The sequence below is a fragment of the Electrona antarctica genome, assembly GCF_951216825.1.
Source record: "Electrona antarctica genome assembly, chromosome: 12".
NCBI classification, from domain to species: domain Eukaryota; kingdom Metazoa; phylum Chordata; class Actinopteri; order Myctophiformes; family Myctophidae; genus Electrona; species Electrona antarctica.
Window position 1 is genome coordinate 14,412,974 of NC_136793.1, and position 23,042 is coordinate 14,436,015.

The 23,042-nt window shown below is 42.1% G+C and overlaps 2 protein-coding genes across 3 annotated transcripts in view; both read left to right on the top strand.

Moving 5' to 3' along the window:
* Nucleotides 1-178: 178 nt before the first annotated feature.
* Nucleotides 179-6,651, top strand: lsm1 (LSM1, U6 small nuclear RNA associated). Its single transcript, XM_079516102.1, has 4 exons — nt 179-399; nt 3,332-3,400; nt 4,484-4,599; nt 5,856-6,651. Exons 1-4 carry the CDS (start codon nt 354-356, stop codon nt 6,024-6,026), a joined length of 402 nt encoding a protein of 133 aa, XP_079372228.1. The 5' UTR covers nt 179-353; the 3' UTR covers nt 6,027-6,651.
* A 2,706-nt stretch (nt 6,652-9,357) lies between these two features.
* The window catches only part of LOC306933317 (G protein-coupled receptor kinase 5-like), a 76,746-nt gene continuing 63,061 nt past the window's right edge, over nt 9,358-23,042 (top strand). The window contains exon 1 of one of the 2 annotated variants that reach the window (XM_079515479.1): nt 9,358-10,226. In XM_079515479.1, the coding sequence (XP_079371605.1) occupies nt 10,175-10,226 (52 nt within the window). In that variant the 5' untranslated portion in view covers nt 9,358-10,174. The remainder of the gene's footprint in view (nt 10,227-23,042) is intronic. The other variant, XM_079515478.1, reaches the window with a different exon arrangement.

Genomic DNA, 23,042 nt, shown 5'->3' on the forward strand with positions numbered 1-23,042 from the left:
GCCAAAAGGGTCACACTAGTTGATCTAATCTGCATTACGACGGTGTCGCAAGCCGAATTATTTGTTGCGAGCGACACCCTCCCTGATGCGATGGACTGTAATTATGACATAATATATTAAATAAATGATATTAACAGCATACGTAAGACAACGTGAACATTTATTAAATCTATAGGCGATGAACATTAAAAATGTTTGATTAAAGATTAAAGTGCGTTAACGGCGTGCAGGAAGTGCTTCCTCCAGGCATGTATAAATACTTCCGGGGGTCACAGTGGAAGAGAAACATCTTTTGAAACATATATGGCTTTGATATTTATACACATTCTATGAAATAAAACAACTGTGTTAACATGAACTACGTCCCGGGGACGGCGAGCCTCATCGATGACATTGACAGTAAGTAGATGTGATACAATGTAGCCACCGGTAGGTTAGCAGCAGTCTGTTGAAATATTGTTGCAACATTGTGTCTGTCTGTCACTCACTAGATTGTTATGATGTGACGTGTGGTGGACATTTTTTTTTAATCAAAATTATATTTTTGCCATGGACAGAAAATGAGTAGACAAACACAGAGCTAGCCCTAAATGACAATTACAGGTCTGTATCACTGAGTATCCTCCTAGCCATGGTTCACAATTGACGCTCGTACAGTTTCAGTGCTATTAGTGCACTCTGAGTTGGGGGTCCTTGAAAATAAGAGGTTCGAGAACCACTGTTCTGGTAGACTCTAATGTGCCATGCATGCGTGATTTGAACATATATTGTTACAAAGGAGCCAATTATTTCCATTGTAATCCTGCGTATTCAATTCTCAGTGGTCCAGGCACCTTGGCTGGTAATCCAGTCTGGCAGTGTGCCGCGGGTTCGACTCCCGATCCCGACGGCCTTTACTGCATGTCTTCTCCCCATTTCCTGTCAGCCTACTGTCTGTCCCTCTATAAAAAATATAAAATAAAGGCGAAAGCCACAAAAAAAAAACATTAAAAAAAAAAGAAATCATCATAGTAGCAATACAACAGTTGGGAAGGGGGCATCATTTAAGGTGGCAATTAAGCTAAAAGACTTTAGAGGTGCTTGTTTATGGTGGTTTGTAGCCCGTCTCCGGACCCCCCGGGTTGAGCTCCTTTGGACCTACCACGTAGGGTCCGGTCTCACCGGCTTCAAGCGACATGGGATGCAATCTGATTTCCCCTGACTTACCCCTGTGCTGCGGTGTGGGTGTCACGCTGACATATTCCAAAAGAACCATATGAACGCTATAGGAGACAACGAACCCTCTCACCCCCCCCGCGAACGGCTCAGAAGCCGTTAAGTATTTTTAATGTTTGTACGACCGTTTTTGCAGCTCTGAAATTCTCTCTTCGGTCCCTCCTTGTTGACATCTCGGTTGGCTAGCTGCGCCTACGAGGCGCGTAGGGAGGCGCAGCTAGCCAACCGAGACCCTGGAGGCGGTACAATGGGATGTCAACAAGAGAGAATTTCAGAGCTGCCAAAACGGTCGTACAAACATTAAAAATACTTAACGGCTTCTGAGCCGTTCGCGGGGGGGGTGAGAGGGTTCGTTGTCTCCTATAGCGTTCATATGGTTCTTTTGGAATATGTCAGCGTAACACCCACAGCGCAGCACAGGGGTAAGTCAGGGGAAATCAGATTGCATCCCATGTCGCTTGAATCCGGTGATAAGGAACCCTACATAAAGTCATCAAAATGTCAGAAACTTTAACCTAGGGTTCCGAAAGGAGCTAGGTGGTTTGAAGAAACCCCCCACCCTGACAAGTACTTGGAATTGTAGGAGTTGAGTCGTTAAATTTAGTTTGACTCTGTGCCACAAATAAATATTGTGAAAATAGCAGGTCTACAATACAAGCTTGAGACATGAGCTTGTAGGCTAAAATCTTCTTATATAATTTGGCCAATTCACAACTAGTTTTTAGAGTAGATTGTTGGTTACTTTTGATGAAGTAATTGTCTCTTTTTTTCCTCTTTTCTTTTGAGTTCTTAAAAGGTCTTAAAGTCCTTCATTGTCACTTCAATGTCATCTGGGGACCTCCAGAAATCATGTGGGGACCATCTTGGTGGTCTCGACCCACAGATTGAGAACCCCTGCTCTAGCGAGTCACACATTTTGATCTGGTGGTATAGGCCAGTCAATCTAAACTAATCAAAGCTAATCAATCGAATCAATTGCAAGCATTAGTTGTGCACGAAAAACACTCCTTGTGCAAAATCTGGCCATAAGACAATTGCCCACATGTGATGACCTCATCACATTTTGCTATGGCCGTTTTAGCCGAATAATTATTTTAACCTTGAACGATTACTATTGCAATTTATTTTGGGTCAAATCTTAGATTGACTAGCCTAGTAGGGCCTTCCACATTTTGGTGGCATATATATATATATATATATATATATATATATATATATAGTGGAACAATTTTAACTAGGGATGCACCGAAAGGGAAATTCTTGGCCCAAACCGAATACCGAATATAGGAAACAGTTGGCCGAAAACCGAATATCCGAATATCTTTTTTCCTACCATTGCTGTCATGGCCGTACCTTAAAGCTACCGGATTTATGGCAAATACATGGTTATGGCAAAACATTACTTAAATAATAATCACTATTATGGGTCCATAAAACATTTATTCAGCTCTTTTGAATGCATCAATTGCATACACTATTCGGTGATACATTTTCTCCCTATTAGGGCCGAAACCGAATAGGCCGAAAATGCATTTTTGGCCCGTGTTAAAATGATGTATTACTTCAGACCATTGGGGCTTTATAGACGGGGCAGATATGACAACTTAAATACATCTCTGACATATTTGAAAACCTTACTTACTTATACTTTCAAGAACATTTAGCCGGTCTACAAGCTCAAGACATGCTTGCCTTGTAGACCTGCTATTTCCTGTTTTTAGGAAATGTTTGGGTACAGTTTGCAAGGAAAAAGTCCTTATGCACACCTACGAGGGACAGGTGCGTCGGATAAATTAACTGGAAAAGTAGAAAAAAACTAAATCCCGCACACTGTCTTCACTTACAGAAATGTATTTAATCAGCAACGTTTCGGTAGGTTACACCTTCATCGGGTACAGTTTGCGTAACATTGCGTCATGTAAATAATAGTCGGGTGACGTCAACGTCATGTAACTAAATGTCAGGTGGAATGGTAGTTTGTAACACTGTATCTAATAGTGACTTCAGATGGTCTAGATTGGGATGGGTACTGTTTGTAACATTGTAACTACTGTAATGGAGATGTCAGATTAACTTCGTACAGTTTGTAACATTGTGTCATGTTTGCATCCTGCAGAGAAACACCTGGTCCTGCTACGTGATGGCAGAACCCTCATCGGTTACCTCAGAAGCATTGATCAGTTTGGTATGTAAAACTATTACCTAACAAGCTATATATGGCCATATATTGACACTCCCAGGGCTTAATATTGATGACATCAGGGATCTCCATATATGGGTATAACAGGGAATATTGGGCATCGTCTGGGAATGCCCATATATGGACTTTTTTTAATTGATTTGTTTAATTGATTTTTTTAATTGACGTTTTCAGGCCTGAAAGGCTTCTTAATACGGCTTAGTTGAAAAGCACAAATTAAACTATTAATCTGGTGTCAGTGAGGTCAGATGTAGATTTGCTGGACGGCTTCATATATGCAGATGTAGGTGATAATCCAGTCTTCTCCAGCCAGCCATATATGGAGTGTGTCATGAGGCGTGACCATATATGGAGGCGTGATGTGACACAACACGACTGGCGGGAAATGTAGGTTTTCATAGTAACTGCGACCTACCGTCGCAATAAAACTATTACCTCATGAAGCATTGATCAGTTTGGTAATCTATGATCTATTTCATTTGTCTGCTAATTAATTAGGCTGTGAACATTAAAGGCTCACACCACCCATTTTCAACCCATCTTCAATATAATTCGTCCTCATTAATACTCATAACAAGATGGCGGCGCCATTTCTGTCTACTCACTCTGTGTTCCAGAGGAGAGCTGTGGACTGTTCCGAAATCTGCCATATTCTGCCTACCAGTGATGTCATCGGAAGGCAAAATATATTCTATTTGTTCTATTAATGCAAGCAAGAACAATACCTTTTTTATTTCACCATGAAAACATTCCAGGAAGAGAAATACTGCACTTTGAATTGGCTTGGAATCCCCACTGGTGATGTCATTGGTAGGCAGGTTTCTTGCCCGTGCACAGCTTCAAAAGTACATCATGGAAGGTTGAATATTTGGGTTCTGAGCTGTCCACAGCCCACCAATGAATAAGGTTATTGAACTGTTCACAGCCCGCCAATGAGATGCAATGTGTCGAACATTCTGCCATCTTTAATGAGGACCAATTATACGAAGACGGGTTGAAATTGGATTAAGTGCTCCTTTTATGTATGGTAATTCATTTATTTCTTCCCCAAACAACCTTTTCTCGCAGCCAACCTGGTTTTCCATCAGACGGTGGAGCGCATCCATGTGGGGAAGAAATTTGGAGACATTCCCAGAGGAATCTTCATAGTGAGGGGAGAGAACGTGGTTCTGCTTGGGGAGATAGTAAGTTCAGCCCTAACCCTAACCTCATATGTCTAAAGCTGTTATTTTTCAGGATTCAAATAATATGTCAAAAGTAGCAAGCTCAAAGCCTCTAACTTTGCACCCAGTTTGAACATGCCGATCTGCTACTTTTGATGCTTTAAAAAATGGAAAGTGGTTTCTGCCCGCCAGCAACGATATAAAAGCCCAGTTCTTACTTAAAGTAAATGTACAAAATACACCTGCAGATTAGCTACTTTTGGCTCTGATATTAGCACGGTGACGGTGAGTGTCTATACGGATGTACCGGAATTTGGCGACAGTACCGCTCAAGGAAATGAGTTCAAATGACGCAACGCTTTACAAATCTGTTTACATTCTCCGTGAATGAACGACAGTTGTGATTGGTCAAAAAAAAGAAGGAAATGTGTATAATGGAACATAAGTCCCGCCCCTATAGAGACACTGCGTTAGATCGTGACCCATAGACTAGGGCATTAAGCAACTAGTCGACTATTCAACTAGTCAACTAGTAAATCCACTAGTTGACCTTGTACTAGTTGACTAGTTGATTTTTTTTTCTTTCCCGATTTTGTAGGCCTCAAGATCAGGTAGATTATAGTTAGTCACCAATGTACAAATATTTATTTCCAAAACAAAATAAAAATAATTACATAATAGGTAGTTAAACAACTATTCGACTAGTCAACTAGTAAAAATTACTAGAAGTGAATGCTCTACCATAGACATATAAACATAGACGCCTTTTCCGGCTCTGGGACGTCTGTATCTCAACGGAAGGAACATGGATGTGATATTGGCAGTCTTTCCCGAGATTCCTTGTGAAGCATAGCGGAAGCAAACCGGAAGAACGGAAGGGGACGTTTGGTAGGCCAATCAGAGGCGTGACTCCTTCTTTCCCAGTGGCACTTGCTTTGGCAATGTAAACAGAAGATCCCGGAAAAGACATGACTTGATTGGCCAGTAGTCACTTGAGTGGCAGCGACCAGCAGCTCTCGTTGCAGACAGGTCGCTCCAATGAACTGCAGCGACCAATGAGGCATCTATTTTGTATGTCGTGAGCAGGCTTTTTCTCTTTGCAGATCATGTGATGAGTAAAGGCTGGGAACGAGGCTACCAAAACCAGTGTTGATTTTGACAGCAAATTTTGATTACGTTTTAGTTGATTAAATCTACAGTTTATTTTTTCGACATAGTTTTAGTCGACAAAACACTGGTTTGAATCTCTGTCTCTCTCTCTCTCTCCGTCTCTCCAGGATGTGGACAAACCATGTGACACGGTGTTACAGCAGGTGTCCATAGAGGAGATCCTGGAGGAGCAGAGGTTACAGCAACAAGCCAAACAGGAGACGGAGAAAGTGAAGCTGCAGGTTCTGAAGGACCGAGGCCTTTCCATCCCCAAAGCGGACAACCTGGATGAATACTAGGCTCCTGCTGTACGCCTCATCACCACCTTCGTATTGGACACTTGGTTTTTAAGTTGGAATTAGCTTATTTTTTTTAATTTCTTTTTAAGAGAGGGATTTAACATGAGTTGGTTAATGGATATGAGGCAATATCGCACTAGATCTGTGTGCTATATTGCATTCCGATTTACTTACGACGAATGGTCACTGTCGGGAGGAAACGCACAATTGTTTCATGAAATATAAATGGATGGATCCAATGTGGTTATTATTTAGACACAAGTGCTTTTTAATACTTTTCATTTGTTAAATATCTATAAAACCCACAAACTTTCACTTTTTTTTTAATGGGATTATACAAGGTTTCTGCCTGGCAGCGACGACATGAGAAGGAATGAAATGTTTTCACCAATAGCTGCTGTCAGTCCTACATTGTGCCAGAGGGGGCAGTATAAATCATGTTTCTTTGTATTTTGTTTTGAGACATTTTGTTGTAGTGTTTTTGAGGAAGAGGATGATGTGATTCTGACCTCGGCACTTAATTAGTGTTGTCACCAATAATGATGACAAACCTTTGATTTGGACATTATGTACTCTGACCAAAACTCTTAACGGCCCTGCTCCATTAAAAGTATTTTGTTTTTCACTGCCGCCAGTAATTATTGACCTGAAACAAGGGTCGGGGACCCCCCCCCCACCCCCATGTCAAGAACCCCCAAAGGCCAAAGGCCATTTAAGAGGGTTATGTGGTTAATTAAGTTAACATGAATCCAACATTCATTTAAAACCGCATTTAAAACACAATTGCATGGCACATCATATTTTAAAATGGGGGTCCTGGGGTCTCATCTGATCTGACCCTGCAGCTATGCATATCAATTTGGGGTTTACTTTAGGGTTAGAGAACCACCACTCTGAAAATGAAAATCACCCACTTCTATAAATCTCAATAAACTTGATTGCTCTCTCTTGTAAACTACAACAACTTTTTCCTCATCAGTGGTGGAAAGTCTGGTGATGCGAGGTTAACAGAAACTACTAAACCAATGTTGTTCTTGTACCAGCCAGTAGATGGCACCCCATCTCAAACGTAAAACGTTGCATTTGGCACGCCGTGATGACATTAAAAATATGAGTTCAATACTTTTTTTTTTTCATCTATCACTCAGCTCAATGTAATTGGGTCGGACTAATTCGGTTTCAAGACGAGTCATTATTTCAAATCAGACACGCTAATGCCCGATTTAAAAAATGAGCCACTCCACTAGTCATTTAGAAGTAGATCATTTGTCCTCATCAGACAGTAATATAATGATGTTGCGTTCCTGGTATCGGTGGTGGAAAAATTAGGCTTATGCAGAATAGGCCTATCCCATTTCATGTTTTCATATTTTTTCTACAAAGCTCACAATGCGCTTGTATTAGCGATTCAAATGTTTTGTAATAATCTAAGTCTACTATACAAGTAGGCTAACTATAGTCTTAAGTTTTCAAATATTTTTAGCGTCGTAAAAGTAGGCTGTAAATACAATATCTGCCTCTGAGGTGTAGTGGAGTAGAAGTACAGTATAATAATAGTATAATCTCTATTGGATCGGAGATTGTTTTTATTAAAGCAGTTAAATTAATTATTCTGCAGTCCGTTCGTCCGTCCGTACACCACCCAACCCCCCCTCTCTCAAATCACTGGAGGAGAGTTGCTTCATACTGGAGCAAACACACAAAAACCCGGAGTGTGGCTTTAACTCACTCTCGGGTCTCGGACTTACTATAGTGTCGACGTAATTAAGTAGCCTAACTAAATATGCTATTTTACTCTTGTAAGCTATTGTAGCCTACTTAAATAGGCCTACACTTTTGTGGAACTTTCGCTATTAATTAAGGGAAGCAATAATTTGGTGTTGACGTGTTATTAGGCCTTTTGAGGAAGTGATTTCCATTGTTTTCATACGTCTACATCTCAAAGTCAAATATTGTACTTTTTAACTCTGACAAATCGAGTTACTATGGTGACTTTAGATTTAATTATTATCACAAAACATTACATTAAAACATAGTAGAAATTGTTAATGTTGTGGTATTATTGCTATTTGCTACTTTCACTAAAAGTAAATGAATCTGAGTACTTCCCTCCACGGAGTTAAATAAACACTGATGATTTTCATTTTCAGTGAGGGAAAGCCGGAGCCCCGCCCATTTTGATGACGCACTAAGAGCAGTGTTGCCATGTCTGCTCATTATAAGCGACGTTGGAAGTTTTTCTGTAAAGTTGCTTGGTAGTGCCATTAGCCATAGATATTAGTCTGTGCAGTGCAGTTCTGCTTTCTAATGCTGTATAGAAACAACATTAGAAAGCAGCACACAATCTGCAATCTGCAATTGTGTGTGTGTGTGTGTGTGTGTGTGTGTGTAACAAAATTGCAGGTGTGTACGCACGCACACACACACACACACACACACACACACACACACACACACACACACACACACACACACACAATGCATATGAAAAGAAGATATAGCTATATATACACATTCCAGTGGTGAATGTGTATTCACTTGGCAAGGGGTGTCCCCGCAGCTGCACACCACAGCCTACTGTATAAAGTGTATATGGATAATCCATCCCTGATTAACAGTTTGCATAAAAGCACAGAGGCCTACAGATTTATACAAAACGTGCTAAAAGGATAACCCATAAGAATGCCTTGGCTTAATTCTTTCCATTGTATATTTATGTCTTGATGAATTGGACACACATGCAGCACCACAATGAATGGAAACAAGCCTTTGGTGCTTTTTGTGTTATCCTTTTGTGATATTATTGTTATTATCTGTACCTCTGTACCTCTGTACTTTCATTGGTAAACCGATCTACGTGTTACCAATGATGCTAAATGTAGGCTCTGTTCCATTCTGGTCAAGCAGAGTGCATGTTGGCTCACTGGAAACACTGCTACACCAGTCGGTCTCAACGTGTGGTCCAGGGACCCTCATGCTTGATGCTTCCTTGAGGAGGTTCCAAATGGACCGTTACAGGTGTGTGACTGAGTGTATAAATGGAAGCAAATGAGGGTCCAGACCATTATTACTCTCAAGAGTTGTGGAGGCCCTTGAAATTAAAAGGTTTGAGAACCACTGTGCTGCTACACTAAATGGAGAGCCTACCTTCATTGGTATAGTAACACAGGTATAGTAACACACTTCTTTGTTGTGAAGGAAGTAAGGAAGAGGCCCAATTTATTTCCAAATATGGTGCATAGAATCTATTAAATCAAAACCTGGTTGCTTATTTCTCTTGCCGAGAGAATGTGGCAACGCTGCCTATGAGGAGGAGGAAGGGGGTGTATGTATGTAGGCAGGCATTGCATTGATGTTCTCCTGCTGTTGGAAAGCTGCTGCTGCTCTGACTGCTAGTATAGTCACCACCACCACCACCTCCTCCCTCCACTCCACTCCACTCAACAATGCGTTAACGAAGCGAGGAGGACGTGCTTTGGTTTTTCTACTCTTTACATGGATGGTTCAAATCCGACGCCATCCTCAGTGATCTGCTTCTTCTTCCTCGGGTCAGACTGGACCAGCGGCCGCAGCCATCAGCGCAGCTAGCGGCACATTACGCATGGTGGGCCGGGGGGTCGGCGGGGGGAACTGGGGGTAGAGAACACAGAGGCTACCGCTGCCTGCAACAAGCCTGGTGGTAGGAGCTCCTGCTATACCAACCTATCTATACCAACCTATACCAACCTACAGCACTACCTACCTACCTACCTTATTGCTACCTATACCTACCTACCTACCTACCACCATAACAACAAGAAGACCAAGGGGAAATGTATGATGTTCACATGAACATTAGGCTACAAGCAGAAATATGTTCTCTCTGAACAAATCTGACCATTAGTATTATTTTTTATTTTTTATTTTATTCCACATTATGATCTGCTGCTCGAAACCAGAAGAGGATTGAAATAAAGACCAACATATATATCTCTCTCACTCACTCACTCACTCACTCACACACACACACACACACACACACACACACGCACACACACACCAGTGTTTGAAGGACGGACGACTCTCTGCAAGAAGACAGTTTGTTTCGTGCAAAAAAAAAAGACAGAATCTTAATTTCTTTTTTAAAGGACATTAATAGTTTTTCTTTGATGGAGCTGGAGAATATCGTAGCCAACACTGTACTGCTGAAAGCCAGAGAGGGTGAGTTGGAACTTCTTTTCTTTCTCCATACTACAAACAGGGACTTTATATATTGTTGTTTGTTGCACATGTTTCACATTTTACGCACAGACAGGCATTAGTCTATGTAAAAAAAAAAAAGAAAGATTTAAATAACGACACACGATGACGACACAGAGCGAGAGAGAGAGTTGCAATGTGACACAGTTATGTTTACACAATGCTTAATAACCTTTTAATGGTATAGGCGAATTTCGCAGTTTGTATTGCGAGAGATAGAGAGACCATTACATTACACTACACAGCCCTAGTGTCCACTAGTTGAATTGATCATAGACAACATGCATCATTAAATCACACAGAGGCCTGCTGTGCACGTGACGTATGCAATGTTATGTATATGCAAACACATGTTGTTGTAAGAGATTGTCATTGGCAGCATCTCTTCCTAACCGTGTGTCACTTACTTTAGTGTCAACCACCATTTGGATGTCTGTCTCTGTCTGTCAATGGGTTTATTTCTACAAAACAAGATCTAGATCAAGATCTTTGAGTGCACATAACTTGGTTCCATTTGTACACAGTACACACAAGAGTCAAGAGTTCAATGAACAGTGACACTGAGGATTTTCTTGGTTTTTATTATTGACAGTTCTCCTATACATGAATGATTGGGGGTGGAGGGGGATGCCATGTATCAGGCCAGACCCCCCCCCCCCCCCCCAATAAAACCGGGTGTCCCACAAACATACAGTCAGTACAGTAGTACACCCTGCCTTACACTGTGTTCACTGTGTGCGCGACAAAAGTAAGGGCTGTTTGTTTCGCAACGGTTTGTAACATGCTGAGACACATCTGTAGATGTTCCCCCAGGGAACCACTGTCTTCTATCTCTGAGAACCAGAGGTGGCTGGCATGTGATGATGATGATGATGACGTGACGTCCGGTGTTGAAATCATTGTGGTCTCTCACTCTGTGTTCTTCTTCACCCCCCCCCCCCCCCCCAGCTGTCATGGTCCTCATCCTGTTGTGCTATTTATTATTATACTCTTATCTCCATATTTAAACTACCCCCGTGGCGCATTTGGGCTTGTAGATCTGCTACCTACGTTTGCACTATGTTTTAAATTTGAATCCTGAAAAGTAACAGTTTGGGGTTTTTGGACAAAAGGAACATATGAGGTTGCAGAAGACATCTGTGTGAAGAAGTGGTGCGGTGCTTTTTGATCAAAAGCAGTCGTGGAATTTGAAGGCCTATAAAGGCAATAGCACTGAATGGGTTTTCTATGTGGCACCACAAAATGTCTGCCACTGCTATGGCCTATATACCGTCCGTTCCTGCCCTATACAGTGCCGTTCCTACCCTCAGCATGACCCTGACACTTTTTATAGCCATAAGAGCTTATATGATGCGGGAATCGCCTGCAATGATCCTGCCTATCGTGGATTAACTCCAACAAAAATGGACATTAACAGTGATGTAAATAGGTTTTCAATGTAATGAGTCCTGGGATGCAGGGATGGTCTTTTAGATGAGTCCCAGGGACATTTTATGAGTCCCACTTCAACGACGTTAGGAGTCATATTTTGCCATCTTTACAAATTGCAGCATTTAACTCCCATTTCATTTTATATGGTTATAATGTGGTTATATTCATGTAGAAAACAGAAGAAGAAATGATTATTATAACTAAAGCTAGCAAAATAAACTAGAATTAAAAAACAGTACAGTAGTGCATCCCGTGGATGCAGAGGTCGTTGTTTTATTGCGTCCCTCAACTATAAACTGCGTTTTGGGATGAAAAATGCACCCTATTTTAATCTCTGCATTAAAAACACGTCACCAGTACTGGTCTGGTCTGTTTGACAGTACATACATAACATCATCTTAGTCTGGTCCATAGCGTTAGAAGGAAGCCTATACATCATCCTAGCTCTGGTCCTTAGTGTTAGGCGGCCTTTAGCATCATCCTAGCTCTGCACTGGTCCATAGTGTTAGAAGGAGGCCTATAACATCTATTATTTACCAGAGCTAATAACATCCCACACTCTCTGTAACGCTGTGGACCACCAGAGCTAATTACATCCCACACACCCTCTCTGAGGTGTTTTCCACAGATTCCAAGATGCACTGTGCACAAGGGGGTCGGGGATCATCATGTGTTTAATCGCCGTCATATTGACACACTAGTCCACAATAGCATTGGCTGTCCCTGCTGAATCCTGGGTTCCCAGTTTGCGGGTTCCCGGGGGCAAAACACAGAAACCTGAATGTTCATGGCTGCTGCTGCTCAGTGTTGCCAGATTTTGCGAGAGAAGCAACCGTGTCAATGAAAACAAGCCAAAAAGAAGTGACTAACACATAATGAGCACTTTAATGAGTACACATTGGCTATTTGAAAATAATAAGGTGTCACAATGCAACACATTGTGAGCTTGTAGATCTGCTATTTTCAATACAATCTTGGGGGAAAAGGGATGATTTGTAATATACCATTTGAAGACACAAATCTGGGACGTGGCGGTACCAAGGATATGGTCCTTGACATGAAAATGTGTGTTATTTTATTTTAAAATGTTATCCCGGGATTTTGTAACCCATTTTTCAAATGTCTTCTAAATCATGATAGTTTTCAGAAAAACGTATGTTTCTATATCAGTTGTTCTCAAACTATTTCATGTCAAGGAGCCCCAGAATTATCTGTATTTGGCCACCGACCCCCATCTGAAAATATGTAGTTCCAGGGACCCCCCCAGAAGCAAAGATTTGAGTTAAAAACTTTCTCTCTGAAGGAATACATATTCAAAGATTTGCGACACATTTTCTCGATTTTACAAAAATAGCAGACCTACAAGCTTGTAGCGCGGCACTCTGTGCCGTGCTATGAGCTTGTAGATCTGCTATTTTTCAATAGCTAAAGTATAACATAATGCTTAAAACACCAAAGGGGGTTCCCACCCAAAATGGGTTAAAACAACATTTAGGAAGCACGCCCCAAATAAGCAACTACACTTTAGGCCAGACTGCACCAATGCAACTAGACTGCACCAATGCAACTAGTCAAAACTCCTTGCAACAAAACAGTTTTAAGGCCAGTCCACACCAATGTAGTCTCACATGGCCAGACTGTCCGGACAGTCTAGATCACATAAGCTCTTTTGATGATTAAGCGATAAAACGGAAGTGAAACCCCCTCCCCACTTCCGTTTTGTCTTTACAGTCGCACGAATCAAAGCATATATAGCTTGCTTATTTGCAGAAATGGAAATTAAAAATGTTCCATGATTCACCAGGATCCTGGGTGCCTTGCTTCTAGGCTGAAATTAATTGATATATTTTTGGAAATCTCTATGGGGAAAAAAAATGAATGGGGTTTGGAACGATGGAACCAGAAAATGGCCGTCACTGCTATGCCTATAGCATTTGGAGATTGTGGTATAGTTGTCTGGCTGCACAAAACTAACTAACACAAATGCAACTCCTTGCAACTGCCATTTAGGGATAATGGTTACACGTAGGTGCAAAGGAGTTTCATTAGATAACCTTTATTATCGTTTATCAATGATAAAAAAGCTCACAATAATCACATCGCAGAGATTTGAATTTATCGTAAAATTGTCCTACAAGATCAAAATTAGCTTTTATAAAACGGACCTCTAAAGACCACATTTTGTACGCTCTTATTTCACATTACACAAATCAATTTGCCAAAACAGCAGATCTACAAGCTCACATGGACTATATTTAGCAAACGTTCCCACCAGAATAGCGATGCTGGGTATACAAGTGGTAAAAAAAAGTGGCAATTATTTCTGCCACAATAATCGTGACATGTAATTTCCATATCATCCCGTCCTTACTTAAAAACAATCCCAAAATACAGCAACTCGCAACTGACTAATATTTACAAGCAACTTTACAGAAAAAACAAGCCTAACCCAAAGTTGCTTATATAATAAGCAGACATGGCAACACTGGTGCTGCTGCTGCTCGCTGCCTGCCTCCGCGTTACGTGTGCAGTCTTTAGGAATGTGCAGAGAGCCCGGCGAGGCGAGCGTCACAGTCCTGTGGAGCCTCCTCGTGTGCATCATCAAACGGCCCGGCCCGTCTGACTTAATCAGCCTCTGAGAAGGCTGTGTTCCCATGTAGAGAGAAGCAGAGGAACACATGCGACTTTTGATACCGGGGAATGGAGGATGGTGTAATTATGTGGCAACGGTCTCTATGGAGCTGGAACGGTGACGCAGGGAGAGAGAGCAGGCTGCACTGCCTCTAGCTGCCCCGCCAGTTATCTCATAAATGATGACATACTTTTTTTTTTTGGGTATAGGGAGCATGGAGCAGCACGGGGTCACACACACACACACACACATGCACATGCACACACACATACATATACAACCCGATTTAAAAAAAAAAAGAAAAAGCCTGGGAAGAGAAGAAGTCTTATCACTAATGCCTTCAAACTGCTATTTTTGCCATTTTTGTTTAGACAAACACACAACTGGCTTAAAAACGGACTAATCTCTGAGTAGTCCGTACAATTTTAAGCCAATTGTGTTTGTTTGCCTACAGTCTTACACCAACTCATTCTCACTCCCAAAATGGCCAATGATTTATTGGGATGGATTTGACCAAATGTTTGCTTGAAAGGGTATGCCCTCGGCCTCAACATCTGTTGACTATAGGGAAGATATGAGTTACCATTCTGTCCCTATCGGGACGGAACTTGGACGGCGCTCGGGCGCTGCATGAGTCAGCTGAAGCGGACACGCCGCGACTCGGTGGCCTTGCGGCCCGCTCGGTGGTGCCTCTCCCGTGGCTCAAGTCCACTTTAGGCGGCTTTTTAGTGTTATTTACTGTGTCACTCACAAATGAAACCTGTTAACTGCGTGCGTGCGTGCGTGGGTGCGTGCGTGCGTGCGCCTCTTGGGTTGAACGGCACTTCCGCATTCCGGAAGTGCCCAGGGTGACACCACCTTAGTGGAAGGGTGCCCCCTTACAATCAAACATTTGGTGACATTTGTCCCAAGAATGGGGAGTGAGAGTGGGTTGTTGCCTAAACAAAAGTTGCACAAAAAGCAGTTCAAACTGAAGGCATTAAAACTGTCCTTTTGCATTGTACAGTGGTCTCCCTCACCATTTATTTTATTTTATTGTTATTTTTTTTTAAGAGACTCACCACTCTTGAGAGTGTACAAATGGAACCAAATAGACCCTTAGCGGGTGCATTTGGTTCCCTCGAGAGATTTACAAAATGGATAAAGGAATAGCAGGGTTTTTATTGTGTACCAAATGGGAATAGACAGGGGTGGCCTGTGAGTTAACGGCACTTACGGCAGTGGACAAGAGAGTTGGTATTTATATTGGCTGGCCCGACCAAACATTTCAAGGGTGCATTAGTTGGTAGACGAGTCGACTGGTTGTTCTGAGTTGGGATGTGGGATCCGGATCCATCACATTTCCTTCCGTCAAAAATAGCAGTTCTACCCGTGAAGTCTGTTTTCGCGAATCTTGGCAATATGGTAGAGGGCTATGCCAAACGGTGAAGACGCCAAGCCCATGACCATTGGCCAAATGCTATAGCACTCAACTGAAAATGCAAACTTTGAACATGCATAGCTCATGAACCGTTTGACCGTCAGCAGTAAAACTTCGATACACATATGCGTCTCCTCATGCCGAATAACGTTCGTGTTCTGACTTTTAACCTCTGACGTTTAGATATCCCACCATTTTGAATTATATGAAAAAAGAGTTCAAATCTATCTCCTCTGACGGTTCCCTGGGTATATTTGATATAGTATGATATAGGCCTACCTATGTATTGTTCACCTTCAGTATGTGTAGTTCACTTTCAGTATTTGGTTGGCTCATCTCATTGGGGTTTCTTATGGGTTTCCAGGACTTGGGGAGCAGCCAGTGATTGCCATCAGTCTAATTGGGCCCAGGTGCTCGCACCCATAAAAGCCTGTCTCCCCAGTCCTTTTGCAGTTCAGTCCTTTACAGCTCACACTCTCATGCACTCCTTTCAACATTTTGGTTAATACATACACTACACCACACACACACTCATGCATACAGGCACTACAACACTGACTTTACTGATCCTCACATCCCATCAGTTTTGTTCGTTTACTTAGTTTTAAGTTAATTTATAAATATTCATTTTGGCTTTTTAATTCCCTTGTTTTTGCTATGTTCCTTGGCACCCATAGGCCAAGGTCCTAACAAAATGGGGGCTCGTCCGGGATCCCCATTAGACTGATGGCAATGACTGGCTGCTCCCCAAGTCCTGAAAACCAATGAGAAACACAGATGAGATGAGCCAAGCAAATACTGAAAGTGAACTATACACATACTGAAAGTGAACAATACATAAACAACAAACCTATATCATACTATATCAGATATATCAGGGATATATATATCAGGGAACCGTCACACCTCTCGGGATCTTTGATCAAAATTCACAAAAAGTTCTACACACAAACTTTGGACCAATATCGACAACAAATCGGGAGTACATTTTATTTAATGAAAAAATGAAGGTTTTATGCCAATGAAAATTGCAGTTTTATGGAAATTCTTCTTCTTCTCCTAATACATACATGCAGAGTCACGTGTTTATGAAAATGTACAGTATGGTAGAGGGTTGACCAGCCCAGTGGCCTTGTGGTTAGGGTGTCCGCCCTGGGATTGGGAGGTCGGGTTTGATCCCCGTCCGGGTCATACCAAAGACGGGATTGCACTTAATTCCACATGTGCCTTGACAAATGGGGAACACATCTGTCACTTTGACCAGTAAGCTCCGCCCTCAGATTTTCCGCCATTTTGAGCGGTTTGAAAAACACTTAAACCTGGACCTTTAAGGACCTTTATCTGAAATCCTAGTTGAAGAGGCATAACTCATGCCTCGGTAGCCAAAAGCAATGGAACTTGTTTACACCTTAGAGTATATATTAATAGAGACGGCACCGGATTTCTCCTCCCATCCACTTGCATTAAGTTGCTCAAAAGTGCATGAGGTGATTTCACTCCTCCTTCCGGGTAGGAAGGAGGAATGCATTCTGGGATGGATTGGGCCAAATCGTGAACCCACTGTGCCGTTGACTATCATTGCACGCATTCACGTATGAAACAGCGTTCACGTGTCATCATGAACGTGCGCAATGATAGTCAACGGACCAGAATTGGCCTAGCGCTGCAATACCAAATTCGGCCACTATGTCCATTTCGCCTCAGGGTTTCCTCCGGGTGCCGTCTCTATTAATATATACTCTAAGGTTTACACATGTGCCTTGACTCATGCGGAACACATCTGTCACTTTGGACGTGAAGAAATGTGTAAAATAAAAAGCAGCGATAAGAGGGGCCAAGGAATGCAGCAATAAGCAAAAGACTATATGCAATACGCACAACAAGTGGGTCTGTTTGGGATACGAACAGCTGCAACGAAAAGCTGACCTAAAGTGGCACTGTTGAGCAGCCTAAAAGGGCCATTCACACTGAGCACTATAACTGCAGCAAGCCAGCCAATAGTTCACAGTTCACACAGGTGTGATTTTTCTTATTCCTTGGCCCTGTCTTATTGCTGCTTGCAGCTATATTTGTGTTATTGCTGCTTGCAGCTATATTTGTGTTAATTGTTTAGGAAACAGTTCTTATGTGTGGGGGCTCCTTTCACACTGTTTCACAAATCACACATTAGGACTTGGCCATACAAACATTTTCAAACATGATATTTTATTTAATCCATGGAGAGAGAGGTGCCAGGGTCTTCATACTTTCGTTATATTAAATAAGGGATAAGGGGGTTGGCTCTTTAAACCAATAACTAAAACACAAAAGCTTGTTGGCCTGGGATCAACGGACTTTGCCCTTCTGAAAGCCACTCCGTGGGAAAGGATCAACGGTTTGCATTGTAATTTGTTGCAAAAAAAAAGTACAAATGCAAAGCGTGTTTGAGATGGTGGTTGTTATGAGTGAGTGCTGCTTGTTTTCCCCCAAACAGTTTGAATGATTATAGCTTCTTTAACAGCCCCCCCCACACACACACACACACACACAGACACTGTCAAAGGCATGCATAGGGAATTTACTTTGATAGGTGTGTGTGTGTGTGTGTGTGTGTGTGTGTGTGTGTGTGTGTGTGTGTGTGTGTGTGTGTGTGTGTGCGTGTCCGCGTGCGGCGCGACTACAGTACTATGCACAGGGCTGAGTTGAGGTCACATACCATTGATAGTTAGAATGAATGAAGCGAGGGAGGAGGCAAGGCTGTTTATTCCTATTTGTTTATGCGAGCGTGTCTCCTCCACTGCAGCCAGAGTTAAAGTGAAAGGCATGCGATGCGTGGCCTGGTCTCAACGAGCCGTCCCAGAGACGCACATTCACAACAGGAAGGTTTATACACTGACTGATCTGTCCCTGTTTACACCGTATGTCAGCATCAGTGTTCCTTCACACTTAACATAGCTCTCCAGCCAGTGTTAATTTGGTTGACGAAATGAACACCGGCTGGCTGGAATCTGGATAGCCAAAACTATGATGAAAAATCTTCTTCGACTACTGACAAAATCTAAATAAAAACTACGATGACTAAAACTGACTAAATATACGGACAATGTTGTCAACAAAAACTGGACTAAAATGTTAGGGAAGGGACTAGACCAAGTCTTTTATGCTTGGTTTGTTATGTGCAGGTGTCACTCCCTCGAAAATGCTGTTGAATGGGCGGTGGGTATGCTTGCTGTTAAATCTGCTGTAGGCTTGGGCAATATACCGATATTACCGTTTACCGCGATATTTTAAATCAATATCGGTAATATCGCGGAGTATATAAATAATACCGGTAATATCGTGGAGTATATAAATAATACCGAATACCGTCATAATACTAATATCGTAATTTTACCGTCATGTAAATATGAAAAAAATACTGAATACCGTCATAATACTAATATCGTAATTTTACCGTAATTTTACCGCACAGTACAGTGGAGTACAGTACAGTACAGCACAGTACAGTACAGTACAGTGGAGTACAGTACAGTGGAGTACAGTACCGTACAGTGGAATACAGCACAGTACAGTACAGTGGAGTACAGTACAGTGGAGTACAGTACAGTGGCGTACAGTACAGTGGCGTACAGTACAGTACAGTACAGTACAGTGGCGTACAGTACAGTACAGTACAGTACAGTGGCCAAAAGAAGAAATAGCACTCTATGGGGAAATTCAGCCCGTCAGTGTGATATATTAATGTTTTATTAATAAAACCGATAATACCGATTATCGCGGTATTATTCACGTTATCAATACCGATATCAAAAAAATCAATATCGCCCAAGCCTAATCTGCTGTTGAAGGGGCGGTGGGTACAATGTTAAATCTGCTGTTGAATTGGAAGTGGGTACAATGTTAAATCTGCTGTTGTATGGGCGGTGGGTAGCGGTGGGTATGCTGTTTAATCTGCTGTTGAACTTGAATGGGTGGTGCCGCTACACTGTTGCGTCGGGAAGTTGCATGGAAGCTTTTGACTCTCGGATAGCAGCAAGACAGATCAAGCCATAGGCTATTTTAGCACCATAGTCCTGTGTCAGTTCTCAGGTGCATTCAGCAACTTTTTTTCACAACGGCCAACCGACTGGTCTCCAGTCTGTAGTAATCTGTTGTAGCCTGTTTGGTGGAGAGCTACCTTAACAGTCTGTAGCAGTCTGTTTGGTGGAGAGCTACTTTTGCCCAGAATCAGAGAAAGTGATGGCCAATAACCACTGCCTGGTGCGGTGTGGCGTGGCATGACGCTGGACAGAGTCACAGACAGACGGAGACCAAGGCCTTGTGTATAAATCACCAGAGATCAACACAGAGCCCATCCTGCCTTCTTTTACACTGTTGGCTATTAGGCTAATCCTGACTAAGGTTGACACCATTACAACATTTAAGTTACGATTAATTGTCATACAAATAATTACGTATTACGCATTATGAATAAAAATACAAGGTCTGTTCGCCTTTTAGGCTTGGCAAAATGAAATTGCACAGGAAATGACCGACATAATCCGTAGATCAGCTATTTATGCTATTTTTGGAAAATGTTTGAAAATGTACTATGTACATATCTCAAACAATTGCGATTATGTAATTTATTGTGTGTGGCCTAATCCTGACACTGGGTGCTCATTACAAGGTATGGTATGGACAAGATGGAGTCAAGGGAACTGCACCTCTCAAACACAAATGTCTGTGTTTCCGTTTTGATCTGGGCAGAAAACAAACCAAAATGCGAACAACGTCCGTATGGCAGTCTTTGATGTGATAATGCTCACCACAACCAACAGAACATGGCAGCACACAGTACTAGCAGATAGATGCATAGGGGCCGTTTAATCACATTGATCGTTACATAACGGATTGAGTGGGCTCCTGCCATCCAATCTCCATCTTCCGGAGTCTGTCTCCTCTCCTCTCCACAGAGAGGATGCTGCTGTATGGGAGGATAGGATGGGACGGAGTGAGGAGGAGGAGGAGGAGGAGGAAGATGATGATGATGATGCAGTGAAATGGAACACAGTATCTTCCTGCCCCGGTCATCATCAGAGTATCATCTGACATGAACTATTATCCATGTCTGTGCAGTGTGCAGTGGGACACTGATGTGATGTGATGGATACGGGCCGTAGCCCAGTGAGACAAAATGTATTCTGAAGAAAATAATCAGACCTGTCTGAAGTGAGTGGTACTGTACTGTACTGTACTGTACTGTACTGTACTGTACTGTACTGTACTGTACTGTACTGTACTGTACTGTACTGTACTGTACTGTACTGTACTGTACTGTACTGTACTGTACAAGCCCTCCTCCCTGGCCTGTGTGTCTGTGTGTTAGGCTGTGCAACAGTGACACTTGATGGTGAACTAACGCTATTTTCGTGCTCGCACACAGCCACGGCTACACACACAGCTGTCTATAGGAGTGGTTGCACCACTCAGAAATAAAACCTACCCGTATGTTGCTATATCAGTGGTTCTCCAAATAAAAAATGTCAAGGAACCCCAAAATCATATGAATTTGGCACACCATCTCAAAATAGGGACCTCCAGAAGCAAAGATTTGAGTTAAAATAATGATTTCCTTTTAAAAGATATATTCAAAGCTTGTATTGCACAAATGTTCACGTTTTTAAAAAGAAATGGATCTACAAGCTCAGCGATGAGCTTAATGTAATTCTGCTATTTGTTAATAGCCAAAGTATAATGGTGGTTAAAATGTAAAGGTCCTACAACATGAAATTCAACATTTCCCTTTTTTGGGTTTTTTTTGGGCTCCCCTATCCCCTATTTTTACTCATCATATTTTGGTTTTTGAGCCCCTCCTATATACAGGTTTAATGTTTGTTTTTAGTTCAATGTTTGCTTTAAAAACGCCATTGACGATGAAGGGAAAATTTACGTCATCGTGTCCCTAACAAACATTAAATGCCATTAACAATAAAGAGAATTTAATGTTTGTTTTGTCACCGTTTGTTTTCACCAGGGACACCTAATCATAGCAACATGAGTTAGACTTTAATATATTAGCGCCCCTCACTTCACACGGGTGTGATTTTTATGTACAATGGTCTCACAAAGGCCAACTGATTTGGTGCTACTCGTGATGTCATAGGTATCTCCCTACTTTACATAGCGGTAATCCCTGCCTCTCTTCAATTCCAAATTTGCATTTCGTCTTTGGAGACTGTGGGAGGGGAAGCGGGGATGTAGCTGGGATGAGGGTGTGGTGGAGAAAATAATTTGCATACACAGCGCCCCCACCACATCAGCACATTGTGGTACTGCAGCTAAAACTGCTTTAGAAGCCAGATAGAAATTACATGGACTGGTTACATCAGATTGGGGATTTAGGCTCCAACCATTAGAGACTTTCCCGGTTTTAATGGTTTAAAGAGGGCTGTTTATGTGGAGTTATTATTTATAATGTCGTTAACTCATCCATCGCCACTAGGGGGCGCCAAAAGGCCCTGACCGCCACCATATATCTTTTATTTTATTTTATATATTTTTATTTTTTTCAAAAAAAAAGTCTAAAAAAAAAACTAAAAAAAAATATTGTTTTTTTTTATTTTTTTTTACCATGTTATAAAACACGAAAAACACGTCCTTGGCGCTCCAGGACATCATGAAAAAGAAGTTAAATAAGTCCTTGGCGATGGATGAGTTAATAGCGGACCCCGACCAGAACAGATTTGGTGCCAGGGACCCCCCCCCCATAAGCGAAGATTTGTATTGTTAAAATGATTGGTTCTTCACCAGAACGCAGCCTGCTGTTCTTAAATGGGACCCCCTGGCATTTATTATTGTTGTGCCAAAAATAGCAGATCACCTTGTAGATCTGCTCTTTTGGCAGAATGTTCTCCCCAATAGGGTTAGCTAGGGGTTGAAGTGAACTAGAGACTATTTGTAGACCTTGTTAAAACCATAGAGTATATATATAATAGAGACTGAACTGGCGCGAAGCTCCGCCCCCCCAGCTATTCATGTCAGTGGAAGTTGCTCAGTGGCGTTTTGAAGCACCCGGAAGACTGCCGGAAGTCCCTCCCCGGACCTCAACTTTGAGGTCCTGAGTGACGTAGGGCAACCGAGCGCTCAACGTTAAAGCCCAGCTGCACGGGGTTTCCCGGTCATGAATCCACGGGTCCGCCTGTAGTCCCTCCTCCTACCACTAGGACCCAGAGCTTCAACGTTGGAAAGTCTGCCTGCCCCCTTGGTTAAAACTCATTGACCACCATTGACGCATATACTGTACGTCATCAATGCTTTTGTTGTTTGCGATAGA